General features: G+C 38.9%; 1 protein-coding gene across 16 annotated transcripts in view; it reads right to left on the reverse strand.

Annotated features, from left to right (window-relative positions):
- FAM172A (family with sequence similarity 172 member A) overlaps window positions 1-18360 on the reverse strand; it is a 357476-nt gene that overhangs the window by 99466 nt on the left and 239650 nt on the right. For 12 of the 16 annotated variants that reach the window (XM_043547397.1, XM_043547400.1, XM_037903228.1 and 9 more), the window contains 2 exons: window positions 10884-11000; window positions 7328-7412 (listed from right to left, as the gene is read on the reverse strand). In XM_043547397.1, coding sequence (XP_043403332.1) covers window positions 7328-7412; window positions 10884-11000 — 202 coding nt within the window. The remainder of the gene's footprint in view (window positions 1-7327; window positions 7413-10883; window positions 11001-18360) is intronic. The other 4 variants (XM_043547401.1, XM_037903229.1, XM_043547405.1 and 1 more) reach the window with 1 other exon arrangement.

Genomic DNA, 18360 nt, shown 5'->3' on the forward strand with positions numbered 1-18360 from the left:
CTTGAGAAGGGACAACCAGACCAACAGGCTACAGAGCCTACAGAAACTAGGGGAGGTAGAAAGGAGCTCAGGGTACAACCAGAATCACTGAGTCTTGATTCTGCCGGTCTGGCTTAAGGAACTTGAACTGGAACCCAGTGGATTGGGCAGGCCCTACCAACTCCTGGGAAGTCTTTAGAACTGAGGAGGTTTCCAGACCCCTGGGTACCAGGACCAGCTGACCCCACCAGGAATAAGAAGAAAACCCACACACCCCAGCAGGACTCAGGCAAGATAGACTGACTGCTCCACCAGACCAGTGAATTCTGATGCAACATTCTGCCTGGCCAGAGAGGGAGCTGTTGCATTGACACACCAGCACACCTGGAGCTAAGCAGCAGCGTAACCATATTTTGAGCATCTGCAAAGTCAACAGTGAGTAGTGCCTCATTTTAGCAACTAATGTAGGCAAAGTTTATTTCGTGGGCTAAGCTTGGAAGAGTACCACCACTTTCCCCCATTCCGCACTCACTCCCCATTCAACCTAAGAAGGGACCTAGACCTGCACAGCATTCCTGCACTTCTCATGCACAAGGAACAATTGCTTGGACTCTATGCAGGTGGAGTGACTGTAAGCCAGTAAGAATATTTCATGAACTTTCATTGCTATTACCACCATTTTTTCCCTTCAACATTTATTTATTGGCATCCCTATGCTGTATTATGTCTAATTTGGACTGTAGGCTGCTATGGGCAGGCACCTTACTTTTTGTTTATATGTAATATAACATGAGCACTGTATAAAAAAATCACAGTGCTCTGCCTCTTACTCAAAGCAAGTGAGTTGTATTAGAAATTTTGCCTAAAATAAAAACATATATTGTCTGGAAAATAAACCTGAGATGACTGTCTGGTAACAGGAAATAATGCCTGGTAACTGACCTAGAATAGCATTTGGATTTCAAAACTTACAATCTGCTACTGACATGTCCCACTTGTATCAGTGGAAGATTGTATCAAAGTGTTTCTCTGGATCAGTGTAGACTCCTCATCTCTGCACCAGTTTGTTTGCCTTTTAATATTTTAATCTTCTTATTTAAAGATGTCTTAATTATACTGGCCATGGTTTTCAAAACTGACTCGTGATTTTAAAGGTGCCTCAATTTTTGGGTGCCCAACTATACAGATGGTAAAAGGGTGTGATTTTCAGAACGTGCTGAGCACACACCCTATGAAAATAAGACCCCTTTAACGTGTCTTAAATTGGGCAGCATGGACCTTACGAACCACAAGAACTGCCTTGGTATATTTTGTGGCTGAATATTGTGTGCCAGTGTGGTCTCACAGCAGTCACACTAAACTCCTTGACACTCAACTCAATTCTATGTGCATAGTGTCAGGGATGCTTAAATCGACTCCAGTCTACTGGCTCCCAGTCCTACCACACATCCAGCCTCCACAGATTAGAAGAGCTGCTCAGACATCTCACTTTCTTAACCATGTCAATGCAAACACAAGGATCCTGCTGCACGATGACCTGCAGTACCTGCCTAAGACGAGTCTAAAATCCCACAACCCTCTGTGGAACCACATCAAGACCCTTACACCCAGCTTTGATGCTGAGGCTCAATGGAGAGTCAATTGGAGCATTTTGACCGCTCAAAACAAACAGCTCATTGTTGATCCTGCCAAGGAACCACTGCGTTTTGATTTATGTTGGAAAGACTGATGCAGACTGAATCGCATTAGGAAATCTCATGGGAGATTGGACAAACCCTCTTTAAATGGAAAATGAAGCAAACACCTGTATGCAACTGTGGTCACCAGGCACAAATGATAGAGCACATCATATATGAGTGTCCCTTTTGTTCTTTTGCCAGGGGCCTGAAGGACATTCACCAGCTCACTGTCGTGGCAAGGTGCTGGCTATCAAACTTAGATAAAAGCGGCAAAGAGTTCTGTGGCACCTTATAGACTAACAGAAGTATTGGAGCATAAACTTTCATGGGTGAATACCCACTTCGTCAGATGCATCTGACGAAGTGGGTATTCACCCACGAAAGAATCATAGAATCATAGAATATCACGGTTGGAAGGGACCTCAGGAGGTCATCTAGTCCAACCCCCTGCTCAAAGCAGGACCGATCACCAATTAAATCATCCCAGCCAGGGCTTTGTCAAGCCTGACCTTAAAAACTTCTAAGGAAGGAGATTCCACCACCTCCCTAGGTAACGCATTCCAGTGTTTCACCACCCTCCTAGTGAAAAAGTTTTTCCTAATATCCAACCTAAATCTCCCCCACTGCAACTTGAGACCATTACTCCTTGTTCTGTCATCTGCTACCACTGAGAACAGTCTAGATCCATCCTCTTTGGAACCCCCTTTCAGGTAGTTGAAAGTAGCTATCAAATCCCCCCTCATTCTTCTCTTCCATAGACTAAACATCCCCAGTTCCCTCAGCCTCTCCTCATAAGTCATGTGTTCCAGTCCCCTAATCATTTTTGTTGCCCGCCGCTGGACTCTTTCCAATTTTTCCACATCCTTCTTGTAGTGTGGGGCCCAAAACTGGACACAGTACTCCAGATGAGGCCTCACCAGTGTCGAATAGAGGGGAATGATCACGTCCCTCGATCTGCTGGCAATGCCTCTACGAATACATCCCAAAATGCCATTGGCCTTCTTGGCAACAAGGGCACACTGTTGACTCATATCCAGCTTCTCGTCCACTATAACCCCTAGGTCCTTTTCTGCAGAACTGCTGCCAAGCCATTCGGTCCCTCGTCTGTAGCGGTGCATGGGATTCTTCTGTCCTAAGTGCAGGACTCTGCACTTGTCCTTGTTGAACCTCATCAGATTTCTTTTGGCCCAATCCTCCAATTTGTCTAGGTCCTTCTGTATCCTATCCCTACCCTCCAGCGTACCTACCTCTCCTCCCAGTTTAGTGTCATCTGCAAACTTGCTGAGAGTGCAATCCACACCATCCTCCAGATCATTTATGAAGATATTGAACAAAACCGGCCCTAGGACCGACCCTTGGGGCACTCCACTTGATACCGGCTGCCAACTAGACATGGAGCCATTGATCACTACCCGTTGAGCCCGACAATCTAGCCAGCTTTCTATCCACCTTATAGTCCAAGCTTAGTCTACAAGGTGCCACAGGACTCTTTGCCGCTTTTACAGATCCAGACTAACATGGCTATCCCTCTGATACCAAACGTAGATATAAATTTGTAGTTGGTGCTACCTATCTAAACCATATGAAAGAAGAAGAAGAAGATGGACACCCAAAAGTTAACAGCAAAGGAGAATGCATGTAACCTAAGGTCTTGTCTACATGAGGAAAATTATTGTAGTAGCTATTCTGGAATAACCTATTTCAGAATAGCTCCATGTGTGAACTCTCTATTCTGAAATAATCACTATGTTAATTTATTTCACAGTAGAGATTTGGGTCAATTTTCCTGTGTAGATAAGGCCTAATATACATCTCCCAATTTTTCTGCTAATTTTTCTGAAGAATTAATTTAGCAATAGGTGCTGAAGACTGAAAAGTTACAATATGGGGCCATGCTTTTAAAAAAGATGCCAATGAGATCCCAGAAATTTCACACGAGTGAATCTCATCTAAGTACCCAGGAAGCTGATTGAAAGTTAAAGTATATATCAGAGAAAAACCTATGGAAGGGACAAAATTATGTAGCAAATGCTGCAAAAGAACACTTATGGGGCTTGCTTATACTAGAATTTTTACCTTAAGTTAACTGATTGCCAATTAACTTGCAGTAAATAATGTTTGTAAAGGCTAATTTGGACTCTCCCCTAGCCTGAGCTCTAGGATCAACAAATATTTGGGGAGTTTCCAGAACACACAGATTTGGAGTCATTATCCTAGTGGAGGTAGTTACAGGGGTTGTCAGATCTACCTTGGAGAGGTAGATGGCACGGTTCTCCTAAACTGCAGAGTTCTGAAATTAGTTGTGAAATCCCAAGGATCTCTGGGCACCTAGGTGGACCACTAGCCCCTCTGGAATATTCCCACAGATCACCTGCCCTGATGACTTCTTTAAGACCCTGAGAAACGAATTGCACAGAAATGCATAGAATATTCTGACTGAAGTCTCACCAATGCTGTATAAAAGGGAACCTACATCACCCTCATGATTGCTCCGAGTACGGAACCTAAAATCACTTTGGCGTCTTTGGGCCACCACACCAAATTACAAATTTATATCAAATTAATTGATAACTCTTCTGTAATTACTGCTTTTCAAGTCTCTCTGTACTCCATTAACTATCTGTGTTCCCTCATCCAATGCTATGACGTTATCTCACTGTTCCCAAGTCTCATTCTGTAATTTTAATTTTAAATTTAAAGTGTATTTACTCTTGTTTTTAGTTTTATATAAGTAAATATGAATGTGAACGAAAATATTAGCAGCAGATATGTTTTAACCAGTCAGTGATACTCTAATCAAAAGTCTGAACAACCTTGCTGGATATACAGCTTTGTTTTTCCAGTTTGATGACTTATTAATATGCCAGCATCTCCAGTGCTATGTAAGGATATGGCCGGTTGAACTGACTCAGCAAGCAGAGGGCCATGCCATCAGTGGAGGAGAGGTCTGCTCCCAAACAATTAGTAGCCACCTCCCCCAGCCCCTGAATCTTGGAGTGCTGGGTAGCTGGAAATCAGACCCTGTATAATAAAGCTAACACATGGGATATGATCAAGAGACAACGATATGCTTTGAACTTGAACTTATTTCTCAGTACAAATGTAAGTAAAAAGTGGTAAGCAGAAAAGAGAGGTGAATTCTTTTTTTTCTTGCAAAGGATTTTTTTTTAAATCTTCTTATTGTTCTAATGATTGAAACACTGTTCTTCTTTTTAAATATCAAGAACAATGCTGCCAATATGTCAGTGTGGATTGCTTCAGTACTGCAGTTCTCAGAAAGGAAGGATTGAAATCAAATCTATCACACCGGCTACTAATACTGTAATATCTAGTAACACTTCACATATTCATTATGGATAGTTTTAATGAAGATTTATATATTAATGAGGATATATAATTAAGCTGTAATGATTATTCACTGTCTTTCACCAAATATCTTACAGTTGTCTACTTACAATAAAATATAGAAGAAATATAGTGAACATGAACAAAAATACGTTAGGAAATTAGAAGTCAACAACTGTTATATAATGTTTCACCTATTTAAGGTTTCAGAGTAACAGCCGTGTTAGTCTGTATTCGCAAAAAGAAAAGGAGTACTTGTGGCACCTTAGAGACTAACCAATTTATTTGAGCATAGCTCACGAAAGCTTATGCTCAAATAAATTGGTTAGTCTCTAAGCTGCCACAAGTACTCCTTTTCTTTTCACCTATTTAAAGCTCTGATTATATACTAGAGAATCATCAAATTGGTATTACATAATTTATATTTAAATCATTGTCGTCAAAATCTATTTGCAAACTATGTTACATTTTCTAAAACATCCAAGTGCCGCGCACAATTTAAACATATGACATTAAATACAAAAAACCTACATATAATTTTTGGGTGAAATCCTGGCTCCTTTGAGGTCAGTGGCAAAACTCCCATCTATTTAAATGGGGCCAGGAGTTCACCGGTTGTAACATTAAAACTATGACCAATATGCTTCATTTTCTTTGGAACTGTAAAGCTCAGACTGAAGCTTGGTTCTTAGTGCACATCATTAAAGAGTAAAAAATATATAAATAAAGTGTCTGTCTTTATTTTGAATATCCTGATTTTAGCTTGGTTATATTATAACCTTCACATCATTGAAATATAATATTATAGAAACAGAACAAAAGCTCAACTGGAGCCTTCTTGGTATTTTGGGGATATGCCGGTTGTTATTCAAAACACCTGTTATTTACCAGCCAGACGGGACTGGCTCTTCTGAAATGAACACACTGTAGATCCTCTTCCTCTCTCCCCCCCGGTAATATGTATTCTTACACAACAGTGGCACAGATAGGGAAATTAAAGTTAAAACTAAAATGTATCTAGAATTGCTAATTCTGTGCAGTATTACATTTTCAAAAGGCAACCACAACTTTTTAAAAATAATGAAAAGTCTGGTCTATGAATTCTGTTCAGAATTGAAGCCATATTTTAGTTTTCCAAGCACAACAGCAGCACTAATAGAAACATTTCTATTTCACTGGGTTTGTACAGAACTGACACTTAGCACTTCTGGGCCTCAATCTTGCAGTTGGATCTACTAATATGGATCCATGTTCCAGTGCAGATCTGACTGCAGGATTGGGGCTTTAAATGAACTCTAAAATAAAATACAACTAACTTTATATAGGCCTTTAAAAAAATCCTGAACTTCATTTGCAAGAATAGGACTTTAATGGACTTCAAATAAATAGCCCTATATTAACCTCTAACTTGTAAAATGAACAATTGTGCTTCATGTGCAGCAGGGTCTGATAAAAATTAACATTCCATTCTTAATAAAAATGAATATAATGGTGGGTGGTATGTTGCCTCTATCTTGTGCAGTATAAATTGTTTTACTATTCTACAGAAATCCTATAACTGTGCTTCTCATTTTTGGCAAATTAAAGTTCAATAGTAGTTTCTTATATTCTGAATGACTATTTCTATACTAGAGATCTTGCTGTTATGTTTACAAATTATGTTTCATTAATATCTTCCTGAAATTATTACATAACTTTATAACACATTAACAAATGATTTATTGCGTTAATCCCTTTAATTGAATAAAACACCTATGATTTATGCTTCCATTAATGAAAGACATTACCATTTCAAGAACATCACCAACACAGTAGAAGTTCCAACATTCTGGTGGACTATAATTTTGGTTTACATTTTTGTAATTTGCACTATTCGTACAGAACAGATTCATATTAACCGGAGCTTCAGAAGGTCACTTTTTCATTCACTTGTTCTTTTTTGTATTGTTTACTGGAGAATTTAGCGTAAAATTCTGAGCTGTCACAATCTCTATAATTATTTTTCTTAAGTTCCAATAACTCAAAAATTAATCAAACACAAAGAGAAAAAGAGGGCTACAAAACTAGTAGTAAGCCATAGAAATTCAATACAGCTAGACAAAGGCAAAATAAAATACTAAAAATCATAAAAATAGAAGGCTATGATAGGCATTCAAAAGCTAGTCACATATTATTTTGCTTATCATTTAGCCATAGAAGGGTAAAGCAAAAGCAAAAATTATTTTAAAAATATATAATACAATAATCACATTTTAAACAATCAAACTACTCACTCATGGGCACGTTTGACACCATATACATATACTATAAACAATTATACATACCTGCAGAAACACGTGGGCAGTCTGGCAACATGGACTCTACTGATGTATCTAGTGGTTCTGAACTAGACACCCAGTTACAACAGTTCTGTAATGTAAGAGACAATTTTATGGTGAAGCAATAATCTAAAACAAGAATAAATCATTATACTTTATAGATATAGGCCACAATTCAGCAAGTTAGTTAAATATGTGACTAACTTGAAGCGCAGTCACAATGGGGACTGAAAGGTAGACCCAGTTGTACTGCTCACATGCTTAAAGTTAAGCATATGCTTAAGTACCTTGTTGAATCAGGGCCTTAGTTTCACATGTGGCCAAATATAAGTAAAACAGCAAAGCCCTGATTCAGCAAAAATACTTAAGTATGTGCTCAGTGTTAAGTATATCCTGAAGTGCTGTTTTGAATGGGGATGGATTTAAGTGCATTGATGAACTGGTATCTACATGAGTAGTCCCAATGCCTTATTAGGGATGGATTTATCTGTTTAAAATTAAGCATGTGCTTAAATGCATGGGGCCTAAATTATCCAACATGTAATTCAAATAATTTTCCTTTGTAATTGGTTAGTAATTATTGATGATAAATATAAATAATCTCCCATCTTGCTTGCTTGTATTAAGGGGTCATAATCTTTAGGGTGTGATAATGCAACCAACTGATGAGACGGTGCCGTGGCCGTGAAGTTGTAAAACAATGGATTATGACTGGAAAAATATAGTATTGCAGATTATTGAAATAACTGCCAATTTAGGTAAAATGAATTAGTACAGACACTTTACAATGTAAATATCAGCCTTTGTGGATATATATTTAATGAACACTCAAGTTCACATTTCACTCCTAAATTTCTGACTAAAAAGAATTTACTGTGATACCTTTTAAATATTTTTCTTCACTGGAATTTATTCAGAGAAGATTGTGTATCAAAATTTCAAATAAAATACTTCAAAATTTGTTATTAGGATATATTAGATATTAGGATTTGTCTGACTACACAACATTTGTTATATTTAAGATTACCTTACAAAGCAATGTGGCTATTTAGAGGCCTGTCAGTTAAAATACAAAATCTTCATGGCTTCACATATTACAAAACTATTTTGGAGTTTTGCCTTTGTAAAAACTGATTAACTTCATTTTTAAAAAAACTTTCTTGGAAAGAGCCAATGAATTTCCAGACAGATTTCTAAAAAAATCATCCCATCAATCATGATTGCAAAAATGGTTGATTGCTATTCCGGTAAACAAGCGTGTATTGTGTATTTTTAGATGCTTGCTGCCCTAGTTGTGCACCATGGAATCAGTCCTCACTGTGGAAAGATCCTTGACTGGTAGATCAAGTGTCTTATTGTATTTCCTTAATTCATTCTGTCTGGAAGAAGATGTCAGCTGTGTTGCAGTGAGGAGAGAATTTCAAAGCCTCCAGTCCCCACCAATAAAGGCCGAGGAATGGCTTTTGAATAGATTTGTCAAGGCAACCCTACTGTTCTGGGACCAGGGAGAGCAGGAACAACATAAAGGAAGGGTTGCTGTATGAGATTAGAAAGTGAAGTTCACAAAGCATGGCAGATTTTTGTAAGAAACAGTAGATCAATGAAACTATTGAACTGTGTGGAAAAAAAAACACATGAAAACAAACACTATCCAGTAATGTTATCTTTTTAGTAAAAATGGTTAAAATGTTAGTATTTCCATGCTTCACAGAGGCTTTAAGGTTTAAAATAGAGATAAATTTTATAATTTGCATACCTAATTTTAATTAACAGCTGAATGTAAAACAGCAAATGTAAGAAATTATAAAAGAACTAAGATTTTTATTAGGTATTACATTCATTTGAAATAAATAAAATTAATACTAACTACTGCTAGAACACTACATCATAGAGTTTGAGATAATACAGAAGATTAGCACACAATTAACCAGCTTTTATGTGCAATGTGACACTTGCCTGTTAGAAATAAGTATTCTCGAAAGCAGTGTCAAGATATGTAAATGGCTGATTTGTTTTATCATTCATCACAGCTCCTAATAAATTCAAAAATCATGACTTCTACAGGTACTAAAAATAGGCCACCAATGATACAGGAGAGATAGTTTCAATGAAGAATGACTTTTTAAACAATTCATTCTTTCAATGACAGCAATTAGCACTACAGACAGACAGTGATTAGGTGTACATTTTAATTATTATTCATTCTACCAGTAGCCCTAAACCTGATTAAGTAAGAGATAGTTAGGTGATATGTTAGTCTTAATACCACTCACCTACACTTCACATATGTAAAAATACTTCTTATAGGAGATTTCCAATGCTAATGTAAAGTTATGACACTCCATCCACGTTTTAGGCCATTAATCATGTTACTTATTCTTTAACATCTACTTTCTGTAAATGAAATTAAAGGTAATGTACTTGTCTCATTCAGACTAAATGTTCAGAGAAAAATGAGTTGTCAGATTCAAATTATAGGACTTAACATTTTCAGTTTCTACCGTGTAACATATATTTTAAGGGTTTGATTTCCCATAGAAAAATGGGGATTTTTCTGACAGAGCCTAGAGGGGTTAGTATTCTTTATATTTTTAACATTTAAGTCAGAGCTGTCAGACTGCATCCCAGGTGATTCTTTATTCCCATCAGTCATGGCCTATAAAACGATAAGGTTAAGTTAGGAATAGGCAATCTATAAACAGTGTTTCACTAAATCCACAGGAAAACTCACTCCTATTAAAAAGTACAGGATAAATTAGTTTATATTAGGAATATATATTGCTTGTTTTAAAATTTCAAAATAAGACTAGATAAATACAGAAAACATTCCCAATGACAACAGTATGACCTTTATTTGATCAGGAGCACAGATTCACAAACAAGAGTTTAGTTGATCTCACATTACAAATTATTTCTCTCTTTTTCAATTGCAGCTATCCCATACTTAAGTCTTAAAATGCGTAATAAATGTATTCCGTTATGTTCTACCCACGGAAGAGAAGTTGTGCTTGCTGGCCATAAACCAATATCAGGTTAACCTCAGATCAACTAGCAGTTCCCATAGTATAGAAGTAATAAGAATGCTTTGCCCTTTCATCAAAGGATCTTTCAAGTACTTTATAAACAATTAAATCCCATAACATTTGTGTGAGGTGGATAAATTTACATGAGTTCTACAGATCATAAACTGAGGCACAAAAAGGTTAAAGGACTTGCTCCAAGGTCACAAAGCAAGCAGATTCAGAATCCAGGAGTCCTAAGTGCCTCCCAGTACCCTACTCTGTTACCAGATCATGTGCCTTACATGATATTTGTGTATACTTTGCTGTGTAGTAGAAAAGAAAACTAAAGTCAGTTTTGATTGGTTTTCTCTGGTGACTGAGTTTCAAAAATGTTTTTAATCGAAATTATTTCAGGGACAGATGTAGGCATGCTGTTTACACAGTTCTTTAACAATGCTTCCTTGTGTATCTTAAAGAAATGGAAGAGATCAGTATTTTAATACGTTTGTAGAATCATATATAGCATTGTCTGCCCCAACTCTTTTAAAAACCATTCTCACCTCTCGCATCCATTCTCGAATAGTTTTGCCAGCTTCTTGATGCCACACATTGTGAACAGAGTCTGTCAACGCCACAGCAGTTACCTTATTCTTTACATCTGCCTCTCGTTGAATCATCTGTTAAAAAATATGGGCTTTAAGTTCCTTTTTCACTTGAATGGTGTCTGTTTAGTCACAGATAATGATTTTAAATTAAAAAAAAGAGTAATACAAGTTGACTTCACTTGTTTTAAAGTTCATACAAATCCTAACAGTTCCAGAAATACAGAAAGACCTAATATTTTTGATAAAAGAAATAATACTAACTTTTAACTCACTGAACTATTCAATCCTATTATTTTCCATGTGGCTTGACAATTCTAGGATGAAAGGTATCATAGTGAAAAAATGGAAGATTCCCTGAGGACACCTTTTACAAGTTTTTTCAAGTTCCTATTTCTGTGCTTCAGGGAAGCTGGAACCCATGGTTCACTGTAAGCTACTCATGACTATCATCTACTAATTTCCAGTAGATTGCTGTAGTTTTTCTGATGTACCATCTTACTTTGACTTGTATGGGTTTTTTTTTCTTTTTCTATCCAATTTAGCTGCCCTGCACTCCTACTACGGTCCCGGAATTCTTTGTGGTCTCTCTCATGCACACGTTCACCTTGCCATCATCAGAGTCTATCAATATTATTTTGTTTTCTAACATACTTGCCTCCATTAAAATTTGACACAATGACATATCTAAATAATGTGGTTAGTAAAAACAATAAAATGATTGCTGCAAATAACACACATGAATTGACAAAGATGCTCTAGAACTCAACACTGGTCTATAAGATAAAGGGACTGAAAAGGAAGAGTGATATCAAAAACAGACAAAAGTTTTTAATCTCTTGACCCTAATTGGTAACAACAGATCAAAGAAAATGTAATGAACTATAGTTACAGAAACTGCATTTCACAACTAGTATTTTTACCATTGTATGTGTTGTATTAAATGTCATTATTTTTCCAACTTCCTCTCATGTAATGGCTGCATGGACGATTTCTCTGTATAAAGCCAGCCCTTCTTTGTTAACAGTATCAACTATTTTTCAACATAATAGAATACTTCTCTGAAATGATGAGAGATCATTAAAATGGAGTCGTGAATGACTTTTCATATCATAAACATGAACACTGAAATCCATACTTTTGATACAGAAGCAATGTTTGCTGACATCCTGTACAAACTGTCTCGCTCTATTTCCTCTAAAAATACACATGCACATCCTTTTCACTGAGTACTACTAATAGTACCACCAAATCACTGCTACATTTCCACATCTTAAATTGTCACGTTTCATGTTTTCAACTTATGCATATTTTAAAATGAATGTAATGAAAATAATACTCTGGTTAATTGGAAAATATTCACCATCACTTCAAAGTGAACCAAGAAATTCCCATTCCAGGTTAGACCAGTGGTTCTTTACCTATATCTTATAGTGGACAGTATTAGATTAGAGTTTCACAGGAAACTCCAGGATAACTTGGAGAATTTTGTAAAAACATGCAGCTTGTTTTGATGAAAGAGCTGAATGGTATGAGTGTTACATCTAAAATTATTAAATTTTCTATCACTGTACAAGGCCCCAAATAGGTTCAAATTCTATAAAACACATGAAGATGTTGATTCTTCATACACTATACAAATCATCTGTTCCAAAACCACCTTGCTCTTCTTACACACCCTGTCAAGAGTCAGGTCAAAAGACCCACTTGAGTAGAGTCACTGTAGTATACCAAGTCCTGGGTCATACGGTACTATTTGAAGATTAAGCGGGTAATCTAGGGAGGAGATCCATCACTTCCAGGAACCAAAACCTTCTGGGACAACCAAAGGCTAACAACAGTGATGTGCTGGTGGGAGCTCCCAGAAACTGACGGGAAGGCTACAGAAATTTCGCTACCTCTTGTGGAGCTTGCCTCCTCTCTGGAAACTGTTAAATAATCCTTGTCAGAGATGATTTACCGCTACAGTTCATAAATATACTTTTGGACAGTATTTCCTCACTCCCTTTGTTGTGGTGGAAATGCTGATTGCACCAAGTGACTTATCCTTTAAAAACAATTCCAAGGGAATGATACCTACACACTGCCTGCCCCTACAAGATCTTCATGCCCAGCTTCCCTAAATTATACAGTTTGAACAATGTACTGTACTATCAATATTCTCTGTATAGCTTTCAGAAACACAGAGTACACTTTTTCAGCAACTGAAAATGAGTTCTTATGTGGGTAGGTAGATCTAACTTAGCTAGATCATAATATGTTTTTATACAATTAGAGACCCATTCTAATAATCTTGGTGAGGAAACTGACCCTTTCACTTTCACAATGGCTACAAACAGTCTAGGTGCGTTCCTGAATGGTTTTGTCCTGTTAAGGTAATATGACAGTGCCCTTACTAAATCAAGCGTATGAAGTCTAGCTTCCCCCAAGATGAAATGAGGTTTGGGTAAGAAAACTGGAAGATGAATAAATTAGTTCACATGGAATTCTGAAAGAACTTTGAGCAGGAATTTGGGATGAGCCTGAGAATAATCCTGTCCTTTTGAATCATTGTATAAGGGGGACCCACCCTGAGGGTCTGAATCTCCCCTACCTGTCAAAAGGATATAATGGCTACTAAAAAAATAGTCTTCACTGTTAGGTGGTACAGGGAACAAAGGGAGAGTCTGTCATCCCTGTTAACACTATATTGAGGTCCCAAGAGGGAGATGACTCCAAAATTGGAGGGAAAACATGAATAAGGCCCTTAAAGAATCTAGCTACTGTGGGGTAAGAAAATATAGTGTGGCCCTGAATAGGAATGTGCAAGTGTTCCTAAGGAACAATCAAAGTCCAGATTGTTTCAGACCTAGTAAATAGTCCAGTATCACTGAAATGGGTGTTGTCAAGGGAGACAGATAGTGCTGAGATGACCAAATATCAAATCTCTTCCGCTAAGCTTTATAAGTCAGTCGACTGAGGCTTTCCTGCTTTGGAGCAGAAAGTTCTGAACTTCAGCTGAACAGCTTTTCTGGTGAATGTCAGCCAGCTGGCATAGCATCTGACTGCTGTGCTGTGAAACTGTTGGGCAGAACAGGAAAAGTGATCAGCAGCTACCACTGAGAAGCTCAGCAGATCTGAATTCCAGAATTGCCTGGCATGTACTGGGGCTATCATGGTCCTTGATCCAGTATCTTGCCTAAACTCTCAGGACCATCAATATCACAGAGATTGGGGTGGGGGTACAGGAGGGGGATGGGACACATACATTAGTCCCAGTGTCCAGGGAATAAGAAAGGCACCTAAAGGGAGTCTAGATGGGAGCCCCTCTGGAGCAGAACACTTGGCATTTCTCAGTCTGTGGCACATAAGTCTATTGTGCTGACATTAAACATCACAGCTATGCATTCATTATGTCAACATCCATCAAGAGACTTATGTCTATTGTCACTTGCTGGGGTGATCTTCCAAAGCTCAACTCATCAGTGAGATATGAGTAGATTTGGATCCCTTGTCTCATTAAGTGAGCTACTACGGCTGCCAAGTATATCCTCAGTATTGTGGGAAGACCAAAGGGCAAGATACTGCTCTGCTAATGAGATGTTCCTGCTAGGAATCTGACATATTTCCTGTAAGGAAGATATATGCTGTTGAGATGTTGAAGGTCCAGAATGAGAGGTTAACCATCTTTCTTTAGAATGAGAGAATAATGGGAATAAAGACCCCTGACCCTTGAACTGTAATGACACCTCTTCCATTGCTCTGAGATGAGTCCACCTCTTGCTTTCACGTTATCTTGTGAGTGAGATCCCTAAAGAGGGATGGGGACGATAGTTGTGGGGTAGGAAGGAATTGGAACTGCAATATCAATTGCTGATAATCTACTGGATCCACTGGTCTGTGGTGATCCCAATCCAGACACCCCCTCCCATGCCCAAAAAAAGACAGTTGCCAAAAGTGAGGGAAAAGGGTAGAGAGCCTCCAAAGGTTCTACTAATCTCTTGAAGATGGCATGAAACCTGTTGTTGAGAGGAAGATGTTTGAGTGCATCGTATCTGAGGAAGAGGCAGTGCATGCTCTGCATAGGAACCTGCACTTCTTCCTTGGAGGCTCCAATGGATTATAATAGAATGGAGCAAAGTTTTGAAGTCTGACTTGTTTCCTCCTGGAGTGGGTGGGAAGCATACAAGCTCAGAGAGTGCAAAATGGCTCTAGAGTCTTTTTAATGAGTGGAAGGCCTCGTAAGTCTTTGAGTTTCAGAGATCACAGCCCTCAAAAGGAAAATCCTCAATCATGGTTTGGACCTCCCTGGGTATTCTCGATGACTGGAGTCCAGAGGATCTTCAGAACACAACGCATGTGGCCACGGTGCATGCAGACATATCAGATGCATCAAAACAGCCAGCAGGAAAGTTTTAGCTATCAGCTGCCCATTTCGCATGATGGATTTCAAATCTTATGCTCCTGTGCGAGTCATTCCATAAACTAAGACAATTTGTCCCAGGGCACATTGTCTGGTAGCTGCCATTATTCATCTGGAGCAGAACTGTCTATTTATCCTTTTGGAAGTGGTAGGTATTAATGCTGGAGTCTGCCACAAGTCCTTCGCATGTAGAATCTCTAGTTAATAATAGACAATGGCTGCATGTCTAGCAGCTTGTGTAACTTCTCTTATACTACTTCTAGAGGGATGTTAAAAGTCTCACCCATGCATTTCATTGGGTCTTAGAATGCCGTAAAATCATCTGTTGGACAAGGCACAAAGGGACTGACTGCCTCATCAGGGAAGGATGACGAAACTGCTGCTGGGATCAATTAGTCCTGTACCTCTGCCTCTTAATTGTTCTCAATCTTAAGAGAAATGAATCTAACACTAGAAGTGGCTCAGAGGATGCTGGCTTGCAGGCCTATGGTTTGTATACTACAGGGCACCAAGTAAGGCCACTATCTGAAGTGCTGGGTACCAAGAGTGCTGAAAAGTCATTGCCAGAGGAAAGGTGGATTTAGCTGGTACTGCACTCCTTTCAAGCTGGAGTTGAGGAGCCAGAGGGACTCATTTTAGGCCACTAGCTGTCCTTCAACTGCAGAGTTTAAGATGAGTCCCAACAACTTGTTTCTGAGGGTCCTGGAGAGTGAAATGTCTGTCTAGTCTCATCTCTGGAGTGATGCCCTTTCCTACCCCTTCTTGAAAATGTTGACAGGTGGATTAAAATTGACAAGATGTCTCAGCCCTGGAGCTCAGGGAGGAACCAAGGCTCATTGTGGCACTAAGTAAGCCAGGGAGCTCTGCCATTCCCAATGCAGGCCCTCTCTGGAGAGTCTTTCAGACAGGTTTCTTCTTACCCTGGTCCCTGGACTCACAACTCCTCCCTCTTGGTTCAGAGATCTGCTAAGAACATAAGAGTGGCCATGCAGGGTCAGACCAAAGGTCCATCTAGTCCAGTTTCCTGACTTCCGACAGTGACCAATGCCAGGTGCCCCAGAGGAAATGAACAGAACAGGTAATCATCAAGTGATCCATCCCTTGTTGCCCATTCCCAGCTTCTGGCAAACAGAGGCTAGGGACACTATTCTTGCCCATCCTGGCTAATAGCAATTGATGGACCAATCCTCCATGAATGTATCTAGTTCTTTTTTGAACCCTGTTATCGTCTTGGCCTTCACAACATCCTCTGGCAAGGGGTTCCACAGGTTGACTGTGCACTGTGTGAAAAAATACTTCCTTTTGTTTTAAACCTGCTGCCTATTAATTTCATTTGGTGGCCCCTAGTTCTTGTGTTATGAGGAGGAGTAAATAACACTTCCTTATTTACTTTCTCCACACCAGTCATGATTTTATAGACCTCTATCATATCCCCCCTTAGTCATCTCTTTTCCAAGCCCCAGTTTTATTCATCTCTTCTTGTACAGCAGCCATTCCATAACCCTAATAATTTTTGTCGCCCTTTTCAGAACTTTTTCCAAGTCCAATATATCTTTTTCCAAGTCCAATATATCCAATATATCCGCACACAGTATTCAAGATGTGGGTGTACCATGGATTTATATAGAGGCAATATGATATTTTCTGTCTTATTAGCTGTCCCTTTCTTAATGATTCCCAACATTCTGTTCACTTTTTTGACTGCCGCTGCACATTGAGTGGATGTTTTCAGAGAACTATACTATAATGACTCCAAGATCTCTTTCTTGAGTGGTAACAGCTAATTTAGACCCCATTTTATATGTATAATTGGGTTTATGTTTTCCAGTGTGCATTACTTTGCATCTCACAGCTCTCCTGCCTGAGGCTGTGCCATGAGTTAAAGCAGGCTTCCCCAGTCACCAGTATGTGGGTTCTTGGCCTGCTGCACAGAGCCCCCCTTCATACTTGGACTCACATACTTCTTCCCCTTTGTTCAGGGGCCCTAACCTTGAGGCTGTGCTGTGAAACAGGCAGGCTTCCTCAGCCCACCAATCTCCTGTCTGGTTCTAGTTCCCACCCTAGGCAGCCTCTCTCCAGAGTCAGTGTTCCCCTACAATTCTCCTCTCCTGGTTGTCTGCTCCTCCCTTTCTGTAAGTCACCTAACAGCTGCGTTTATCATGTTCAGGGGGTAGCTACCCAATTAACCCCATGGCCGCATTTCCCTACTTGAACACCTATTTTCTCACAGAACAGGGGTTGTCTGGTCCTTTACTCCAGTGCCCCTTAAATGGGAAAGCACACCCTCTTATAGTTCATAAACTATTGTCAGGTATTATTGGGCCTGATTCTAATTCACACTGGGCTGGCAATTTAAAAGTCCCTTAAAGTAGATGTAAGTGTGATTTACTACAAGCATGTCTGAGTTCAATGATTAAGGCTATTCTTCTTTACAGGATTTGTTTCCTCTCAATTCTCCTAACTGAACCTGAATATGTAAGACAGAACCACCACCATCTCACTGGTGCCTGATAGGACAAAACTGCTAATCCCTCCTTCAAAGACAACTTACAATGGGATCTACAGGTATGCAAGGCTAAATGTAGTGAACTGGGAGTACAAGAAAGGAAATGCATTAGTTATGTAAATCAAATCAATAACAGAGGATGGGAAAACAAACTTAATTACTCTAATTTTTTGCAAACTTCAGGAACAACAGCAGAATTTTGTAATCTACATGCTATCCATGACCATGTCCATATGAATACATGGATGGGTGGAGGAAAAGCCTTGTAGTCACAGATGGGAAGCAAGAGGTGTCTTCCTTTTTGCCCCTGTGACTCGTCTCATACAATAAATGTAGCACCCATTGGGAGCTATGTGAGAAAGCTCCCCTATATGCTAGCTGGCCGGAGCAAATCAGATCTCCTCTGAGCAGCCCAAAAAATAGCATCCCAGGTAAAGGGACAAAAATATTGCTTTCAGCCATCTGTGGAATTCTGTAGAATTTTCTATGGAACGAAATAGAATGTAATTCTTTAATTTGAGTTAATT

This window comes from Chelonia mydas, chromosome 5, assembly GCF_015237465.2.
Source record: "Chelonia mydas isolate rCheMyd1 chromosome 5, rCheMyd1.pri.v2, whole genome shotgun sequence".
Lineage (NCBI taxonomy): Eukaryota > Metazoa > Chordata > Testudines > Cheloniidae > Chelonia > Chelonia mydas.